Consider the following 19,710-nt stretch of genomic DNA (forward strand, 5'->3'; position numbering starts at 1 on the left):
TATTTTCACCAATTACTTTTATTTTTACTTCAATAACTACAATTGAAAAAAGTACGCCCTAGCAAAAAGCATGTAATAGCAATAATAATAATAATATTTAATACTCGATATTATAATAGTCATGTATCATATCAATTCGTGTTCCTGTCGCCATATATGCACTACAACAATGGATTAAGCTGCCGATAAACAGTGGCGGTTTTATCGCGAATATAGTTTTTTTTGTCACCACTTCTTAGCTGCATTGTGGTTTCTAAAAATGGAATGTTTCGTTTTTGCAATTGCAATTGCAGTCGCACTTGTCGCATCGATCTGTCGTCGGTGAGTATCAGAAAGTTTTAAGCACAATTACGTGATGGAAACATATACATACGTCTAGGTCAATCAATAGGTGATTAGATTGTGAGTTAGCGGATGATAACGATCTTGATTAAATAATGGGGACAAGAATTTGCACAAGATTATTGACTTTTGGGACAGCTGCCGCGGGTTAGATGAGCAGCTGCCTTTTGGAAATGTATAATATCGATCGATGACCTGCTCCTAGAGGGTATTTTCATTATCCTGCGGTTTTGGCAGTGTTCCGCACACTTGAACTTACGCGTAGCCGTCAATTCTACGGTTTATAAATGCGATTTCCGTTTGTCTCGTACCCATGTTACTTTTTTATAAGTTTTCAGCCAGCCGGGTTAAAATGTATAATTGATTTTTAGAGTGTACATACTTGAATTGGGTAGTCGAACTCGGCAAACAGATTTTTGGAAATGTTACGGCTGAGAATTCGGCAATTCACCTCCAAATTTTAACCGGGTGTCTCGGTAAATCTTACTGAAATTAGTAAACTTTTTACCGAGCTTTCGGCAAAATCCTTACCGACATTCATTTGATGATTTACCAAGGAATCAACTGATGCATTGTCGGCAATCCGTTTCTCGAGACCGACTATAGAACTCGTGCATCCAAACGTATAGACCTATCACAGTACAGCAGCTTACGCCATGTACTGATACGTGGCACAGACTGGTTCCACAATCCGGCCGTGCTGCATGTCCTGTAGGGAAATTTTCTGTATGTGACACGATCGGCACATGAGTCGGCCCTCGTACGGGTAGCACCGCTTATCCGGTTCGTCCGTCAGCTGCATGCCGCACTCCTCGCAGATGTAGCAATCCACGTGGAAGTCCTTGTCCATGGCGACCACTCGGACTGTTTCCTCCGTTCCCTCGACCGGGGTAATTCCTGAAAAGACCCGGAAATCGTTAGGACTCGAACCACTTTTGAAGGTTTCTGTGAAGATCCGCACCTTTTCCGCAGCTGGCACACTTCGGCGCAAACATGCTGTGGTAATCGTTAACACAGTAGATCTTATTGTCCACGTCCACGGTGAACGGAACTCCGTCCAGGCACTCGTTGCAGACACAGCATCGGAAGCACCCCGGATGGTAGGATTTCCCCATGGCCTGCAGGATCATTTCCATGATGAGGTGACCGCAGATTGCACACTTTTCCGCCGTCTGTTGGAAGCCCGAGTACTGAAAGGGAAGAATACAGGAAATATATTAGGAGCGAGGGCGGCAAGTGATTCTAGGTAGCGTTCGGTACATTTACCATGTAGTCTTCCTCGCAGTAGACTCGGCCGTGCACGTTGTAGAAGGCCTTTCCCCGGAGGGCACGTCCGCACGAACAGCAGATGAAACAGTTGGTGTGGTACAGGTTGCCCATGGCTTGGCAGGCCGCTCCCGCGCCGGTTACCTTCTCCTTGCAGGTGTGGCAGATGCCTGAAAGTTTTAGAGAAGCGATAAGTAAGGTCCATCTATTAAAAATTTCGATTCCTCCCAAATATTTTAGTTTTGAAAAAGCGATAAGTAAGGTTCATCTATTAGAAATTTCAAAGAATTTCCCCCAAGTATTTCCACGAATTTGAAGACCAGGAATTCCGGAGAATTCCTTCCAGGAATTACGGAGAACTCCTTCCAGGAATTACGGAGAACTCCTTCCAGGAATTACGGAGAATTCCTTCCAGGAATTACGGAGAATTCCTTCCAGGAATTACGGAGAATTCCTTCCAGGAATTACGGAGAATTCCTTCCAGGAATTACGGAGAATTCCTTCCAGGAATTACGGAGAATTCCTTCCAGGAATTACGGAGAATTCCTTCCGGGAATTACGGAGAATTCCTTCCAGGAATTACGGAGAATTCCTTCCAGGAATTACGGAGAATTCCTTCCAGGAATTACGGAGAATTCCTTCCAGGAATTACGGAGAATTCCTTCCAGGAATTACGGAGAATTCCTTCCAGGAATTACGGAGAATTCCTTCCAGGAATTACGGAGAATTCCTTCCAGGAATTACGGAGAATTCCTTCCAGGAATTACGGAGAATTCCTTCCAGGAATTACGGAGAATTCCTTCCAGGAATTACGGAGAATTCCTTCCAGGAATTACGGAGAATTCCTTCCAGGAATTACGGAGAATTCCTTCCAGGAATTACGGAGAATTCCTTCCAGGAATTACGGAGAATTCCTTCCAGGAATTACGGAGAATTCCTTCCAGGAATTACGGAGAATTCCTTCCAGGAATTACGGAGAATTCCTTCCAGGAATTACGGAGAATTCCTTCCAGGAATTACGGAGAATTCCTTCCAGGAATTACGGAGAATTCCTTCCAGGAATTACGGAGAATTCCTTCCAGGAATTACGGAGAATTCCTTCCAGGAATTACGGAGAATTCCTTCCAGGAATTACGGAGAATTCCTTCCAGGAATTTCGGAGAATTCCTTCCAGGAATTACGGAGAATTCCTTCCAGGAATTACGGAGAATTCCTTCCAGGAATTACGGAGAATTCCTTCCAGGAATTACGGAGAATTCCTTCCAGGAATTACGGAGAATTCCTTCCAGGAATTACGGAGAATTCCTTCCAGGAATTACGGAGAATTCCTTCCAGGAATTACGGAGAATTCCTTCCAGGAATTGCGGAGAATTCCTTCCAGGAATTGCGGAGAATTCCTTCCAGGAATTGCGGAGAATTCCTTCCAGGAATTGCGGAGAATTCCTTCCAGGAATTGCGGAGAATTCCTTCCAGAAATTCCGGAGATTTCCTCCCAGGAATTCCGGAGATTTCCTCCCAGGAATTTCGGTGAATTGCTCCCAGTAATTCCGGAGGATTCCTTCCAGGAATTCCTGAGAATTCCTTCCAGAAATTCCGGAAAATTCCTTCCCGGAATTCTGGAGAATCCATTCCAGGAATTCTGGAGAATTCCTTCAAGGAATTCCGGAGAGTTCCTTCCAGGAATTGCGGAGAATTCCTTCCAGGAATTGCGGAGAATTCCTTCCAGGAATTGCGGAGAATTCCTTCCAGGAATTGCGGAGAATTCCTTCCAGGAATTGCGGAGAATTCCTTCCAGGAATTGCGGAGAATTCCTTCCAGGAATTGCGGAGAATTCCTTCCAGGAATTGCGGAGAATTCCTTCCAGGAATTGCGGAGAATTCCTTCCAGGAATTGCGGAGAATTCCTTCCAGAAATTCCGGAGATTTCCTCCCAGGAATTCCGGAGAATTCCTACCAGGAATTCCGGAGATTTCCTCCCAGGAATTTCGGTGAATTGCTCCCAGTAATTCCGGAGGATTCCTTCCAGGAATTCCTGAGAATTCCTTCCAGAAATTCCGGAAAATTCCTTCCCGGAATTCTGGAGAATCCCTTCCAGGAATTCTGGAGAATCCCTTCCAGGAATTCTGGAGAATTCCTTCAAGGAATTCCGGAGAATTCCTTCCAGGAATTGCGGAGAATTCCTTCCAGGAATTGCGGAGAATTCCTTCCAGGAATTGCGGAGAATTCCTTCCAGGAATTGCGGACAATTCCTTCCAGGAATTGCGGACAATTCCTTCCAGGAATTGCGGACAATTCCTTCCAGGAATTGCGGACAATTCCTTCCAGGAATTGCGGACAATTCCTTCCAGGAATTGCGGACAATTCCTTCCAGGAATTGCGGACAATTCCTTCCAGGTATTGCGGACAATTCCTTCCAGGAATTGCGGACAATTCCTTCCAGGAATTGCGGACAATTCCTTCCAGGAATTGCGGACAATTCCTTCCAGGAATTGCGGACAATTCCTTCCAGGAATTGCGGACAATTCCTTCCAGGAATTGCGGACAATTCCTTCCAGGAATTGCGGACAATTCCTTCCAGGAATTGCGGACAATTCCTTCCAGGAATTGCGGACAATTCCTTCCAGGAATTGCGGACAATTCCTTCCAGGAATTGCGGACAATTCCTTCCAGGAATTGCGGACAATTCCTTCCAGGAATTGCGGACAATTCCTTCCAGGAATTGCGGACAATTCCTTCCAGGAATTGCGGACAATTCCTTCCAGGAATTGCGGACAATTCCTTCCAGGAGTTGCGGACAATTCCTTCCAGGAATTGCGGACAATTCCTTCCAGGAATTGCGGACAATTCCTTCCAGGAATTGCGGACAATTCCTTCCAGGAATTGCGGACAATTCCTTCCAGGAATTGCGGACAATTCCTTCCAGGAATTGCGGACAATTCCTTCCAGGAATTGCGGACAATTCCTTCCAGGAATTGCGGACAATTCCTTCCAGGAATTGCGGACAATTCCTTCCAGGAATTGCGGACAATTCCTTCCAGGAATTGCGGACAATTCCTTCCAGGAATTGCGGACAATTCCTTCCAGGAATTGCGGACAATTCCTTCCAGGAATTGCGGACAATTCCTTCCAGGAATTGCGGACAATTCCTTCCAGGAATTGCGGACAATTCCTTCCAGGAATTGCGGACAATTCCTTCCAGGAATTGCGGACAATTCCTTCCAGGAATTGCGGACAATTCCTTCCAGGAATTGCGGACAATTCCTTCCAGGAATTGCGGACAATTCCTCCCAGGAATTGCGGACAATTCCTTCCAAGAACTTCGGAGATTCCCTCCAGGAATATCGGAGAATTCTCTACAGGAATATCGGAGAATTCCTCCCAGGAATTGCGGAGAATTCCTCCCAGGAATTGCGGAGAATTCCTCCCAGGAATTGCGGAGAATTCCTCCCAGAAATTGCGGAGAATTGCTCCCAGGAATTGCGGAGAATTCCACGCAGGACTTCCGGTGTATTCCTCTCAGGAATTCCGGTGAATTCCTCTCAGGAATTCCAATGAATTCCACGCAGGAATTCCGGAGAATTCCTCGCAGAAATTCCGGAGAATTCCTCGCAGGAATTCCGGAGAATTCCTCCCAGGAATTCCGGAGAATTCCTTCCAGGAATTGCGGAGAATTCCTCCCAGGAATTGCGGAGAATTCCTCCCAGGAATTGCGGAGAATTCCTCCCAGGAATTGCGGAGAATTCCTCCCAGGAATTGCGGAGAATTCCTCCCAGGAATTGCGGAGAATTCCTCCCAGGAATTGCGGAGAATTCCTCCCAGGAATTGCGGAGAATTGCTCCCAGGAATTGCGGAGAATTCCTCCCAGGAATTGCGGAGAATTCCTCCCAGGAATTGCGGAGAATTCCTCCCAGGAATTGCGGAGAATTCCTCCCAGGAATTGCGGAGAATTCCTCCCAGGAATTGCGGAGAATTCCTCCCAGGAATTGCGGAGAATTCCTCCCAGGAATTGCGGAGAATTCCTCCCAGGAATTGCGGAGAATTCCTCCCAGGAATTGCGGAGAATTCCTTCCAGGAATTGCGGAGAATTCCTCCCAGGAATTCCGGAGAATTTCTTGCAGGAATTCCGGAGAATTCCTCGCAGGAATTCCAGAGAATTCCTCCGTGGAATTCCGGAGAATTTCTTGCAGGAATTCCGGAGAATTCCTCGCAGGAATTCCAGAGAATTCCTCCGTGGAATTCCGGAGAATTCCTCCGTGGAATTCCGGAGAATTCCTCCGCGGAATTCCGGAGAATTCCTCCCGGAAATGCCGGTTAATTCTTTGTAGAAATTCAAGAGAAATCTTCCCGAACACTTTGGAGAATTCCTCACGGGATTTCTGCTGGAGTCCTTCCAATGATTGTGGAGAACACTCCCTGTACTCACCGAAATACTCTCCCTGCTCTTCGTTCTTCTCCATCTCCTCCTCCAGCTGGCGGGTGAGCTCCTCGATTTTCCGTTCCGCTTCCGTGGGTCCGGTGGGACGCGGCGGTGTCACGTTGTACGGTAGCAGGTTCTTCGTTAGACCTACGACGAGGAGTATACAGGTGGTTTTAAGGCCGGAAGTCAGGAAATAAATCGGGATTGTCTACTCACGCTTTCCGGAACCGCTTCCGGTGCTGAGCTGCGATGGCGTCGGCGATACAGCGGACGGTGCCCGGCTTTGCGTGGAGCCCTGTGGAGGTCCGGAGAAGGAATTCTGCGCACTGCTGGGTTTGCTTCCGGGAGCGGGTCCGGTAGGGGGTTGTTGCGTTGACGGTGGGTTTGGGGAAGGTCTGGAGTTGACGGTGGTTCCGCCGGGCGGGGTCGTAGCATTTCCGGCCGAAGAGGATGCAATCGTTGTGGGAGGTTTGGCGGTGTATTGTTGGTACGAGGAGGCTTGGCTGGATGTGGAGTACTGCTGCTGGTGTTGGTACTTGCTACCGCCGGTCATGCACACGTAGTCCGACCCGTTGATGTCCTCGACGAAGGCTTTGAGGAGCGAGCCGGAAGATACGGAACTGCTGCTGCGTGATGGGGAGTTAGTCTTCGTGGTCTGCTGTTGGTACTTGATGGCGTCGGCGGATTTGGGTGGCTGTGTGGAGATAAGGTTCATGAGATTACGATGAAGGAATTAGGGTGCGTGAGTGGAACTTACTAGTGATGGCGCTGAGGTGTGCTTCGGGGACTTCTGGTAGTCGTTTGGGATGGCCGCGGACAGGGGGACACCGGTGGCTTGATACTTGACGTTGGGCAAGTGTACGGGCTGCGGTTGTTGGGCGATCTTCAGGGAGACGTTGCTGTTGCTCGGTGAGTGATGGTATGGTCCTGGAGGAGGTGGTCCTTGGGCTGCTGTGACGTACCTGGAGTTTGCGTTGGGGTTGACGACGGTGGTTTCGTAGATGGGGAGATCCGGGAGGTGGTACTGTGGGTTGTGAGGGACCTGAGGACTGCTGGCGTCGTTTCGGTGGTAGTAGATTTGCGCAGAAGCCTTGGTGGCCTGTGGTTGAGCCTGTTGACCGGATGCGGTTTGGAGGTTCTCGTAGATCGGAGGTTGTTCATGAAGATCTGGGGGTTGGGGAGTATGAGCGTAGCGACCTGCACTACCGTTGGATGGTAGATGGGACATCCCGGATCCAACCGGGACTTGAGGCTGAGCTTTGACGTTGTTTGACTCGAATTTTCTCTCGTACATGAGGGCGTCTATCTGTTGTGGTTGAGCAGGAGGGTAGTAGTCTATATTCTCATATACGGCCTGATAGCGAGGGTCGTAGTATTGCTGAGGTTGTTGTAGTTGTCCACTGGCGTGTGGACTTCCACCTCCCGAGTGATGGGACGAGCCTCCTAGCGAATGGGTGGGGCTGTTGCTGACTCTGTAGTAGCCCATATGCGCAATGTCTCCCGGTTTTCGACCAGCTGTCGTAGCTAGCATCTGACCTTGATACATACGGGGATCGTTCATAAGTACAACGTTTCCAGGCCCGATAGCCGTCGACACTGGGACGTAGTGGCTTTCCATCTGCATCTGACCCAGATGATGACTCCCTCTGGACGTCCCATCCATCATCATCGCAGTCTGCTGGGGATGGGCCATTCTGGGTTGTCCAGCACCCGAGCCATCCCCATCCAGCCTCATCTGGTGCATTCTAGCGATCAACGCTGCATCGGTGGACTGGGTGTGAATGTGATTGGACATGATTGCGATTACGATGTCGTTTCCTAGGAAAATCGATACTAATGTAGCCTCTCCTCTGCTTGCTTTTTTCCGCTAATGATGTCTTTTGTTGTTTCTTCAAAATACTGATAATCGACTATCACAAAAGCCTTCAACTGCAGCAGATAGCAGAGTTACTATCTACTGGCAGCTTCGAATCGAACGTACGAATCACTTATCTCTTCATCATCGTAAAATTTCCAATATTCTTCGCAAACTGTAGTCACTAGTCGCTGTAATCTCCAAAATAATTCCTTCACTCAACACTGGATGCTTTCACTGTTTTTGCACCAACACATATCACTCATTTACAACCTCTAAAGAGCACCTTTTCGGTGTGTTAATACCAGGGCTGGTAGCGAGTATCTTGGATGGTGATTTTTGCCATTTTTTAAAGTTCGGTTTGCTACCGTCTACCCCCGTTGGTTTGACCACATCTAATATGAACACTTTTTAATTTGACCCCCGCTAATTTGCACATCGTCCAAATTAAAAATGGTTCAATTGTCATCATGCTAATGGAACGGGGTGAAACGGAACGCAGAATCAAAACAAAACATCAAATAATGTTGCCAACAGTGTGTTTTTTCGTCGCCCACAGTGTTGCTAGAAGTTCAAACTAAAAATAAACCCCGTTGGTTTGCATGAGGTGTCGTTCAAACCAACGGGGGTAGACGGTATGAATTTAAAGTTCGGTAAACTAACTATTGTTACTAGTTATTGAAAAGCTGTCATTCAGCGCTAAAAATGAAATAAAACCTCTTATTAAACCTTTGCTAATCTTGAATTTCTCGGACAGGATCTTACCATATGAGGTATGGTAAGTTGAAATCTACTACTTGTACTTTTCGAAGTGAGCTGCAGTTTGACGTTTGCGGTACTGGTCTTCTTCATCTCCTTCACTTCGCCAGGTTGGATGATTTCTCTGGCTTTTCTGAGGTTATTCACATTTTTCTAGTTTTCATAGTTGTTTCACTAGTATACTATATGCCCTGTTTTATATTTTGCTATGTAACCATATCGTTTTTTGTAGGCATATCGTTTGAAGGTGTAAGTGCATTTGAATGCCAGTACAGAAGCAGGGGTGCCAGGACAATTTTAGAAAAATCTGGATGATTTGGGAAACTCCACGTATTCCGGGTAAAACTTTACAAATTCTGGCCAAAATCTTACAAATTCCGGAAAACAAATGTCTGGATCTCACAGATTTTTATAAAAGTAGACCTAAAAAGTCTGGAAAATCCAGATAAATCTGGAAGGTAGGCAACGCTGTACAGAAGTGTGTTTATTCACATTGTGTTACGCATTTACATTTACAAACATTGGAAATTTAAAAAAAATGATAAATTGAGAGATTTAGATAGGTGTTAATTATACACTTCAAGTTCGGTTGAGCGCAGCTACGGTACATATATCTGTATTAACATCAACTATTTTGATAATCTCGATCACTCAAAGCCACTTTTAACTGTTTATCCATTGTTCGCTACCAGCCCTGCCCCCAATAGGGTGACGGCACCATTCACAACGATGAAACACCCATCATCAGTTTGGTTCGGTGGTCGGCCAACAGAGGTGCACACACAGTCAGAGCGGAAGAAACGGAGGAGGGTCGGTAATTTTGTTTTCCCTTGACCTCTCTCACCAGTCCGTTTCATTCCTGCCTGCTTAGATGCCTGTCTGTACCCACAACACACCACTACCATACATTGACACAAGGCAAGGCAAGGCGAGCCTGCCTACTACGATCGGCGGCGGTCGATGATGATACACCGATGGTTGCACAAGCACCACCCGGAGAAGACACCTTCTCATTGTCCGTCTCACTTTGACTCACAGAGAAGGGGTCCCGATCGTCCTTCTTCTCTTCGGGCACCATGAATGAATCAGTGGTCTTTGTCAGAGGCTCACCGAGGTCAATTTTTTTTTTCAACGAATTCAACGAATATCACCTTAACCGAGGCACTTTCCACGGAACCGACTATCGTCCGGGGGGCTAGCGAGTGGCGCGATTCCACTGCATCGCTTTCGGGTGAAATTTTGTGTGACTAAATTGACTAAACTTTTACGCGAATTGGGGAAGGGTCCCACTGCGATGGGAATCCGTTTGCGATTTTCTGGTCAACACTACGGGAGGTGAACAGAAGTATGGTTTGAATGTATGTGAGCCAGGGGAACTAACACAAGTATTCATGGTTAAAGTAAGCTAGAAGTGTTGGAAGTGCTTCTGGAGATTTTAATTTGACAGAAGAAATGACAGACTTGTCTCACGAAGGTTAACACTATTTGAACGTGTGAATGTCTTGGGCTAAAAAAGTTTTGGATTATGCTTGGGATTATGGTTCAACAATTTAAAATTAAAGAGAAATCGAGAATGTTACTTTCGTCCTTATTTAAACTCAATCTAGATTTGCGTGATTTGAAAATACTTTTGAGTAATGTTTATTAGTGTTTTCATACATTTAAATTTTAAAGAATTCATACATCATTTGCATCAGAAATGACCCTGACCTGTTTTTCTTTTCTATAGAGTAGTATTTTTAATTCTTTTTATATTTTGCGCATGCCATTTTTTTTTGCATGCAATACTTGTTTCCCTTAAAAAGCGTCCCTAACTTTTCCTAATTTGTTTTTTTTTAAATTTTATATAAAAAGCGTTTTTTTAGATTTTTAAACTGCATTTTCTTCCTTAAAATCAATTTCATAGGTTTTTATTTCACCTTTTTACGGCAGCCAATTTGCTTAGCGCGGGGGAGCTCCCAGGAACCGAAAAGTATGTAAATTTAAAGTTTGGCTCAGTTGGGCTTGCAGAAGTAGATCCACTTGGGATGACTAATAGGTATCTCGTACGCGTGCGGATTTATTCTACGAATAATTCTGCCTTGGAGTTTTAAACTTCAATCTTTTTCAGCAAACACTAAGCATTCCTTTTGGAAATTTCGTGGAATCCCGCCCAAAAACTTCTTGCAAAACCACCTAAGGAGCACGGAGAATTCCTTCTTGGAATTTCGAAAACTCCTTCCCAGGAATTCCGGAGAAACCGCGTATTGGCTCAATAGGCCGTATGAATAAAGTTGAGCAAATACTCTATGTGAAGCCGTAGAGCAAATCTCTGTGAAACTTCACAGAGATCTGAGTAAAGAGTATTTAATCAGCTTTATTTATATGGCCTAATGTTAGTGTGGAAACGAAGAACCGCATGCTATTCATTCATTCTTTCATTTATTTAGTATTACATCCAATTCAAGATAAAACCGAAGACGGCTAATAACAAGACAGACAGCTCCTACCCTATCGCAGGCGACAAGGTTGAAACGCCCTCAACGATTCACAGGAACATTAAACATGATCGTGTGCGTGTACATGCAAATACGTACACGGAAGCTGTGGCATCTCACGCACACTTATTAGTAATGTTGTTCCCGGGAGTCGTTCGCGGCGCTAGTGTGCTTGAAGTTCTCAGAGTATATGGAGCAAGAGGGTAGATGTCTGTCTTGTTATTAGCCGTCTTCGATGAAACTGAATCAACAATATGAAAAAGTTTGATCTGTCGCATATTTTTTATTTCCGTTTTATAAAGACAGTCAAAGCTAGTTATCGCAAGACAAAGAGTAGTTCTTTCAAATGAGGAAAAATAATTGTTGTTTTGTTGGGAAATCTAAAAGTTCTGGAGAGTCAAAGTTGAGCCATTTGTATGTAGATTTCACTTTTTTGGGCTCCATCCTGAAAGGGATAATTTGTGATTTTGTCGGGAGTGGGATTCGATCCCAGGTTCTCGGCGTGATAGTCACGTGTTCCAACTATCCAACCAGGTCCGCTCCACTGAGCCACAGTTGAGTGGTAAGCATCACCGTCTGTGAATCCTTAGGTCGTAGGTTAGATGCTGGATGTTGTCATTTTTTTTTCAAGAATAAAGGTCGACAAATCTTGTCTGATATTGTTTGGATCTCGTAATATCTTAACGAGCAATTCGCCATATCAGATTTTGCTATTATGTCTGCTCTTTTACCTCTTATATCAATCAAATATATATGAGTTTTTGTTCTTCAGTAATTCAATCAGTAATAACTGAATATGCTATTCATTACAATTTTCCACCTACTCGGGTTACCACAAGAGGACATCTAGCTATGTATTACTGCAGAAATTTTTTGGTTTTGATGCGGGCAAACTTTCTTAGGCCCACAAGTACACGGGATCAAGTATTTGACAAGGAATGAACTAACATCTGTTTGACAGAATAATACAAATAAATGAATTTTGTAATGAATGTCAACGGAGTATATTCCAGTACAACACCAGTAGTTTTACGATTCATGAAGATACATTTATATCACTTTCACAGCTTCCCAGAGCCACTGTCCTGGATTATTTCAGAATTGACTCATCATATTAATTAAACTGAACATTAGGCAGTCCCTTATTTTGCAAAAATTGGAAATGTTATAAGTTCGTTAGTGGAAAATGATCGTTTCAGCTAAGAAATTTGAAGTCCGTATCTCAAGGCTAAGTGGTCCCTCAAGGGGCCTAAAATTGTCAAAAATGGTATGGGACCAAAAAAAACATGAAATTTTTTTCGTCGAAAAAATACTAAAACCGGTGATTTTAGGACCCTGAAGGGCCAAAAATGTGCTTAGAATTGCGATATTTTTTTTAATTCTTAATCACTTAACCTAATTTACAGCTCTATTGTCCACTAGGGCACTACGTGAGCGATTTCAATTGACAGCTATACCTACAGATTGTACAGCGCCTAGATATGTATTCTATTATACTCTATCGAACTGGTTGCCTTTCTGCTGCTTTCACTTTTCTACTCTATACATGGTAGAATGATGAGCACATGGATGATAAGTGGCCGTTGTTCCTTTCCAGTCCGATTGGGTGTCCATTATGAGTAGCAGTTCGCCGATGTCCAGGTATCCGGGTCCGTTTGAGCCATGGGGCTCAGAAGAGGGTCAGTGTCAGCCGCTCTCGGTGAAGAGCAACTGACGAAAAATTGCAAGTGCCGGGGCTAGGAATCAAACCCATGACCATCCGCATATGAAGCGAACGTGTGACCAACTACGCCACGGGCCCCGGCTAGAATTACGATATCTCTACTCGTTTTTGAATTACAAGAACCACCAAGAAATAAAGCAATGAGCAAAATTACGACTCAATTCGTGCATGATTTTTTCGGCGGTGTGTTTGGCGAGTCTAGAATCGCGTGTGAAACAACTCAACCATGAGATTTGAGAATGTAAGTTTTTACCAACACTGCGGGCAATACACTTGGTATTGAAAACTTCAAAGAAAGGCTCAAACTGAATACTCAGTCCAAATTCATGAAAATCTATATTTTCTACATGTCATCAGACATAAGCCTTCCATGCTTCCATCCAGGTTATAATCCTCCTCGTGTACACTTCACCAATGACAGTTTATCTGTTAAATACGATCTGTCCATGAAGCATGCCCTCAGCCCATTTCTTCATCTTCTCGGATATGTAGTCTTAGTTCTATTGAGGCACTCTGGTCGATGAAACCTGTAAGGCACGATTCTTACTTTCGTACAAAAATAAGAGAGCAGATGTGTGCACTGGTCGAAAGATCATACAAGATTACCTTTGTATGGATCCCCTCATATTGCTCCATTTATAGTAATGAGAAAGCGGACTCTCGCAAAAGTGGGCGCCTGATAGAAGAATTTCACACGTTGAATTTCTTTCATTTGGTTCGTCAGAGTTCTCTTCAAAGTTGGCGAGATAGCCATCTGGGATGGTGGTTACATTGAGTAACTCTCGCTGAGACCATCCCACTATTTTACCTAAGGTGGCGATTTTCTCAAAGTCCTTACCAAAAAAATAAGCAAAATGCATTTGGTTACTCAACCTGATGGACGCCCCGTTAGTTAGAGCCTCGATTTTGGTAAAATGTCGGTCGTTGGACTTGATTTACAAAACTGCAGATAACTTTTGAAAGGAAAAAAAAAAATTCTCTAGTTGTGAATAAATGTCTCAGCTTCCAAAAATTTTGAAGTGACTAAGACTATGGATCACCAATCAGAGACGGCGGGTTCGATTCTGTTCCGGTAGGGAAAATTTTCTCGACTCCCTGGGCATAGTGTATCATCATTGTAGTTGCCTCATAATATACAAATTCATGCAATGGCCGGCAAAGGATGCCCTTCATTTAATAACTGTGGAAATGCTCATAGAACACTAAGTTGAAGCGAGGTAAGCCAAGTCCCAGTGAGGACGTAGAGTCAGAAAGAAGAAGAAGAAGACGTAGCTCTCTATATTTCCTCTTTTCAACAACGTTTCGAAAACTTTCAAGTTATAACAGTTCAAATGAACCAACATTTGACCAAAATCGAGAGGTTCGCACAAATTGTTGTAGCTCTAACTAACGGGGAGTCCATCAATTTGAGTAATCAAATGTTTTTGGTTTTTCCTTACATTTTTGGCAAGGACTTTCAGAAAATCGACACCCTAAGTATTTTTAAAGACAAGGTGTAAATAGTGGGACGGTTTCAGCGAGAGTTACGCATTCCATTATTCCTAACGTTTCTTTGCGAGCGTGACATTACGGTTTGGATGTAGATCGAGACTTCATATGCGTCCCTGTCCAAGAGTGATGGGTTTGACGATGGCTTATCAAGCGTCGTCATATAGTGAAAATGTGTTTACATAATTTCAATTTTAGTCTTTTATAATTAAAGATTAGCTAAATTAAATATAGTAACAAAATTTAGTGAAATAGTAAATGGAATAGTATTTGAAAGTAACTAAGTTTTGAATTAAAGCATTTCTTTACAAAATTAAACCAAAATAGAATCTGAATAATCATACCATTGCTTTATTGACTTTAATTTAAACGCTTGATTTGTCATGCCTCCAGCATACGCTTAATCGCTGTCGCATGATCTAACAACAGTTGATTACGCGCAGTGCTGGGGGGACCGACAGGGCTTATTACCAGTCTATACCAACCCTCTAACTACTAACAAGACTGGGAAGCCAACGATCACTCATTGTACTTTTGATAGTAGTATTAGTAGTAGTAGTTAGTAGTAGTAGCAGGAGTAGTAGTAATAGTAATAGTAGCAGCATTAGTGGGCTTCGTGGCCGTGCGGTTAGGGGCGTCAGTCATCTAGGCGTATCGTAAGCCTCGGAGTGTGGGTTCGATTCCCGCTCTAGTCGGTGAAAACTTTTCGTCTAACGAAAAATTCATCACTGGGCCACTGGGTGTTCTGTGTATTGTCCGTTGTCTAATGTATGTAATGTGTTCAGTCTGTGCAGCCTCTGGCTGAAGACGGTGTGAATTGTCTTTTCTTTTTATATTCGTACTATTCTTTTTCACTTCTTCGAAATTATTTTTATAGCAACTATAAACTCAGGAGTGGATAGCATAACGACATTGATTGCAGCAGGGTCCAACCTTATTATGTAATGCAAGAGTGCATGTGGGATGCCTCTGCATTACTTATATCTTCTAGTTAAGACAGGGCAGGGTGATAAGAAAATCGCATTAGTGAATGAACAATTTAGAATCTAAATTTTAGATGTTGAATGCTGTTCACTCAAGAAGTTCGCTGGTGCAGGTAGAAAAAAAAACTTTTGAATCTCTCTATTTCTTAGCATAGTAACAAGAAACTATATTTAAAACTGAATAGGGTATTGGTTCCCTTATTGAGCATGTGACTCCCATTTTCATCCTACGAAAAACAAAGGATTGAAGCGCTGTTTGTTTTGTTTCTTATTTTTGTATTTTTTGTTAGAAGTGAGCACCCATGAAAACAAAAAGAACGGAATCAATCGGTGCCGTAGTCGCTTGTTTTCGAATAGGATGAATATGGGAGCGTGAGATTACTGATGGCACACATACCCTATAAATTATGCTCTCTATGATGCTCAACAATGCTATAAACAGAATACTAAAATTTCCGGGCCGCCATTTTGTGGAGTTTGGCGGCCCACTGTCTTTTAGTCATTTCAGGTTCATTTTGTACAACGCGTGGCTACATAGAGTGAACAATACCATCGTCTAGGGGGCATTTTGGAGCTAAATTCGGTGAGTCTGTTCCATTATATTTACGTTGTCATTATTTAAAATTCACCATGGATAGTTGCGGCCTTTTTTACATGCATATTGTTATGCATCTGTTTGTGCACATTTGTTGTTACCCATCTTTCGTGTATTTACTGAACTAGCACTGTAAAGTTCGTCACTTCGAGTGTCGGCCTAAATTCTTAGTATTCATTTCATTAAAGCTACTATTGTTGTACATTCCACATATTTGATGTTGCCACGATGGGAGAGCACGTTGAGCACCGGTTTGTTCACATCTGCTAGAGCTTTTGGCTGGGGATGGGTCTGGTTTGCAGGTTTAGCGGGGGCCTACCACAATTTGGAAGTGTGAGGGGGGGGGGGGGGATCTCTGCATTGAACTCACTACTCATCAATTCCGTGGGGTATCTAGAAGACAATTGACGATAAGATTGGAAAAAAGCTTGCAGTTGGGACTAGACTAAAATAGTGGCCGATAGAAAACAACGCGCTAGACAGCATTATTATTCATTTTTTTAATATTTACCCATAGGCTTTTCGCCGGTTGGCAGTATAGTATTTAGCTGTGTACGAAGATACGGATTAGTTGGTGTACAGATGACAGGGTTCTCACGGGAAGTGCTTCAAGCGAGGCTTACATAACAACTGACAATAAAGAAACCTATTTTCCTTGACTTTCTACGCAATGGACATCTGACCGAACACACGTGTTTTCGTTAATCTCCTATGCATTATTAAGGCATGATGTATGTGCATGACGGAACAACTAGCAGGACACAGTTCCAGACGTCTCTTTTTAATAACGATATTCAGCATATTTCCAATAAAACTACACTTCAATAAAGCAAAGACTAAAGCTGCTATGATAGAACAGATCAGAATGACTTAATTGACTTATTGACTACATGTTGGAGATCTACTTCGAATAACTGACAAATTGACAAGAACCTAACTAAATACATGGACCAAACTACAAAAAAAAATCAATTGACAAAAAGAAAAAAGGGGAAACTTTTATTAAAACTATTTTTGTTCAACGCAGGCCAAAACAGTGTCGACTTGGGCCACGATATGCCTACGTACTTCTGTGTGTTGAAACAAAAATAGAGGCTCATAGAATCAAACGTAGGGAAAGGGTGCGGTGTTAGAACATAAGCACAGTGTGCTACCGCCGTAATTACTATGAAAAAAAAAAGATCGAGACTTCATATGCGTGATGTCAAGACTCATGTCAAACCATTACTCGCTAGGCACATATTTGCATATAATAAACTTTGCGCTGGATGATGACATTGACCACGTTATTAGGCAATGCCCGGCTAATGACGCCTCGAGAGCGCTTCTATTGAATACCCTTGGGGTCCGTGGTAGACAATCCTTTGTTCCAGTAAGAGATGTGTCACGAACCCGCGATCTATATGTGGTCCATTTATGGTTTTCTTCGCATGTGTAATATGAAGGTATAATCTTCTTGCTTTTCTTCGCTCTAATTTTTTTTCTTTGTGTTTTGTCATTTTTGTGTTATATGGCCGGGGTTGTGCTAAACCGAACTAAACGCCAAAATTTCAGAATTCAAGTAATTTACACCAATGAATGCAAAAGGTCATTATCTATTACCTGTAAAATATTCAAGGCATTCGGACAGCCACAAGCATTCCTAGAATGAAAAACCACTATAGCAGGCTGGGAAAAAATCGAATTTGCATCCAGCCATAGGCGCCAACTTAGGGGGGGCAAGCATGGTTTTGCCCCCCCCAATATTTGACGATTTTTATTGATAAGTTGGCGCGTCTGCATCCAGCCAAACCGAACTGTAAACCAAAAACATGGCATCGGAAGATACTTTTTGTGCTGACCTCGAGGATTATTTCTCCGATTTATCAGATGTTCCATCGGATTTTTCCATTTCGGACAGTTCATGGAAGCAGTCGGCATCAGAATCTGGTGAGTAAGAAAAGATTCTGGTTTCCTAAAGGCTTGCATCATTGGAACAGATGTTCAAACGGGCTGATCGGCATTTTTCATAATTTGTGTCAGCTAAAGCGCACCAAGTGCAAAAAAAAAAAATAATACGTTTCTATGAAAGACGATGTTATATTTTACCAAAGTCACTTACAATAGATCAATATACATTGGAATTGTATAATTACCAGCAAGCAGTAATAGAATATCTCGGCATTTCATATTGGTAATACTCTAATCATTTGTATGAACTTGGTTCGCTATGGCAGGCTAAAAAATGATTAATTCCTCATCAGCAGCCACAATACGTTAGGACACATCCTGATAATTATTATTCCCTACGAAATTTAGAATCCGATAGTGATGAAGATGTAACCTTAGAGAATAGTAAGAATGAACTGGTGATACAGAGTGACATTTCCCCAAGCGATACAACCATCTCAGGTATTGATATATCGGTACTTTGTTCGCTCTGGCAGAACAAGTTTTGAATTTTTTTCAATCATCGAATTTTAATACAGGAGAGTACGTCACATTGGAGCCTTCGAAGGAATTTCTCGATCAGGAACAAACCAATGGAGAGCAGGATGAGTGGCCGGCGCATCCAAAAAGGCGCAAACATGCGGAACCGCAAAAATGGAAGAAGAATATTCGCAAATTACGCAGGGCTGCTGGAGAGTCGTATACCAACACTCGGGGCGTGGTAATTCCTGCAAAGGTTCTAGATGAGTACTATCAGTGTAGCTGCCGGAACGGTTGTACAAAGAAAATATCGTATGATCAGCGTCTGTTGAATTACAGACAGTTTTATCAAAATGCGTCGTGGGAAACACAGACAGCTTTCATTGCCAAATCTATTCTGGTTTCGAAGATTAAAAGAAGGCGGATTTCTGATCCAGATCAATGGAGGAAAAAGGAACGCAGGTACTATTTCTTACACGCTGGCAGTTTCGATGTTCCTGTATGCAAACCAATGTATATGAATACACTATGCATAGATAGTGCAAGGATCCATCGAGCACTGCAAAAGCAAAAGCGGGAAGTTTCGTGGACCAGCGAGGTAAGCACCCAGCACACAATGCAACGCCGGAGGATACTATCAATGAAATCAAAATGCACATCGAATCATTTCCATCTTATGCAAGTCACTACAGAAGAAGTGACACTCCGGATTTCAGGTACTTGGCTGGTGGTTTGAATTTGGCGAAAATGCACGCGTTATATATACAATCAATCGGCCCTGGAAAACACCTCCAAGTAAGCTTGCAGACGTACAAACGGATTTTCCACCGCTTCTTCAATTTGAAATTTCAAACTCCCAAAAAGGACACATGTAAAACGTGTGATCAATTGAAGATTCAAATAGATTCAGAAGAAGCAAAATCTGTTGCAGAGAGAGATACCGAAACAATCAACAAACTAAAATCCGCCTTAGACGATCATCATAAACTCGTGGATTTATCAAAAAATATACGTGCATCAGACTCTGAAATGGCGAGACAGAAAGAGTGCCACGTTATTTGTTTCGACCTACAGAAAACCTTTCCTTTGCCAAAACTTACAACTGGAGAAGCTTACTATAAGCGCCAACTCACTGTTTTCAACTTCGGTATCCATGATTTCTCAACCCAACAAGGGTACATACATGTATACGTGGCATGAAGGTATAGCTTCACGTGGAGCACAGGAGGTAATAGAATTCTATTTTTCTATACGCATTTTTTAATATTGTTTAATTACTTATTATAGGTAAGCTCCTGCTTGTTTCGGTACATAAAAGAGCATGTCTCCGCCAAAAAACTTTGCGCGTGGTTGGATGCATGTGGGGGACAGAATCGTAGCATTAAAGTTGCTCTTTT

The 19,710-nt window shown here is 43.2% G+C and overlaps 1 protein-coding gene across 6 annotated transcripts; it reads right to left on the reverse strand.

The window, feature by feature from the left end:
- LOC109405414 (LIM domain-containing protein jub) lies at positions 1-9,996 on the reverse strand. Of its 6 annotated transcripts, none has more exons than XM_019678475.3 (7): positions 9,790-9,996; positions 6,782-8,116; positions 6,241-6,718; positions 6,031-6,171; positions 1,603-1,778; positions 1,304-1,532; positions 1-1,239 (listed from the first exon to the last, which is right to left on the reverse strand). In XM_019678475.3, exons 2-7 carry the CDS (start codon positions 7,817-7,819, stop codon positions 992-994), a joined length of 2,310 nt encoding a protein of 769 aa, XP_019534020.3. In that variant the 5' UTR covers positions 7,820-8,116; positions 9,790-9,996; the 3' UTR covers positions 1-991. The 6 variants fall into 6 exon arrangements, with proteins under 6 accessions (XP_019534020.3, XP_019534018.3, XP_019534015.3 ...); XM_019678473.3 differs by having other exon boundaries at positions 6,782-8,154; XM_019678470.3 differs by having other exon boundaries at positions 6,782-8,165.
- Positions 9,997-19,710: the final 9,714 nt, after the last annotated feature.

This window comes from Aedes albopictus, chromosome 1 (genome assembly GCF_035046485.1).
Source record: "Aedes albopictus strain Foshan chromosome 1, AalbF5, whole genome shotgun sequence".
Taxonomy (NCBI): domain Eukaryota; kingdom Metazoa; phylum Arthropoda; class Insecta; order Diptera; family Culicidae; genus Aedes; species Aedes albopictus.

Bases quoted from the DNA above. Each gene is read 5' to 3' on its own strand.
- LOC109405414 (XM_019678475.3), bottom strand. From the start codon at position 7,819: ATGTCCAATCACATTCACACCCAGTCCACCGATGCAGCGTTGATCGCT. The intron at 1,779-6,030 runs GTGAGTACAGGG...TAAAACTTTCAG, and splicing joins AGAGCAGGGAGAGTATTTCG to GCATCTGCCACACCTGCAAG. The intron at 1,533-1,602 runs GTACCGAACGCT...CTTCCCTTTCAG, and splicing joins AGGAAGACTACATGGTAAAT to TACTCGGGCTTCCAACAGAC.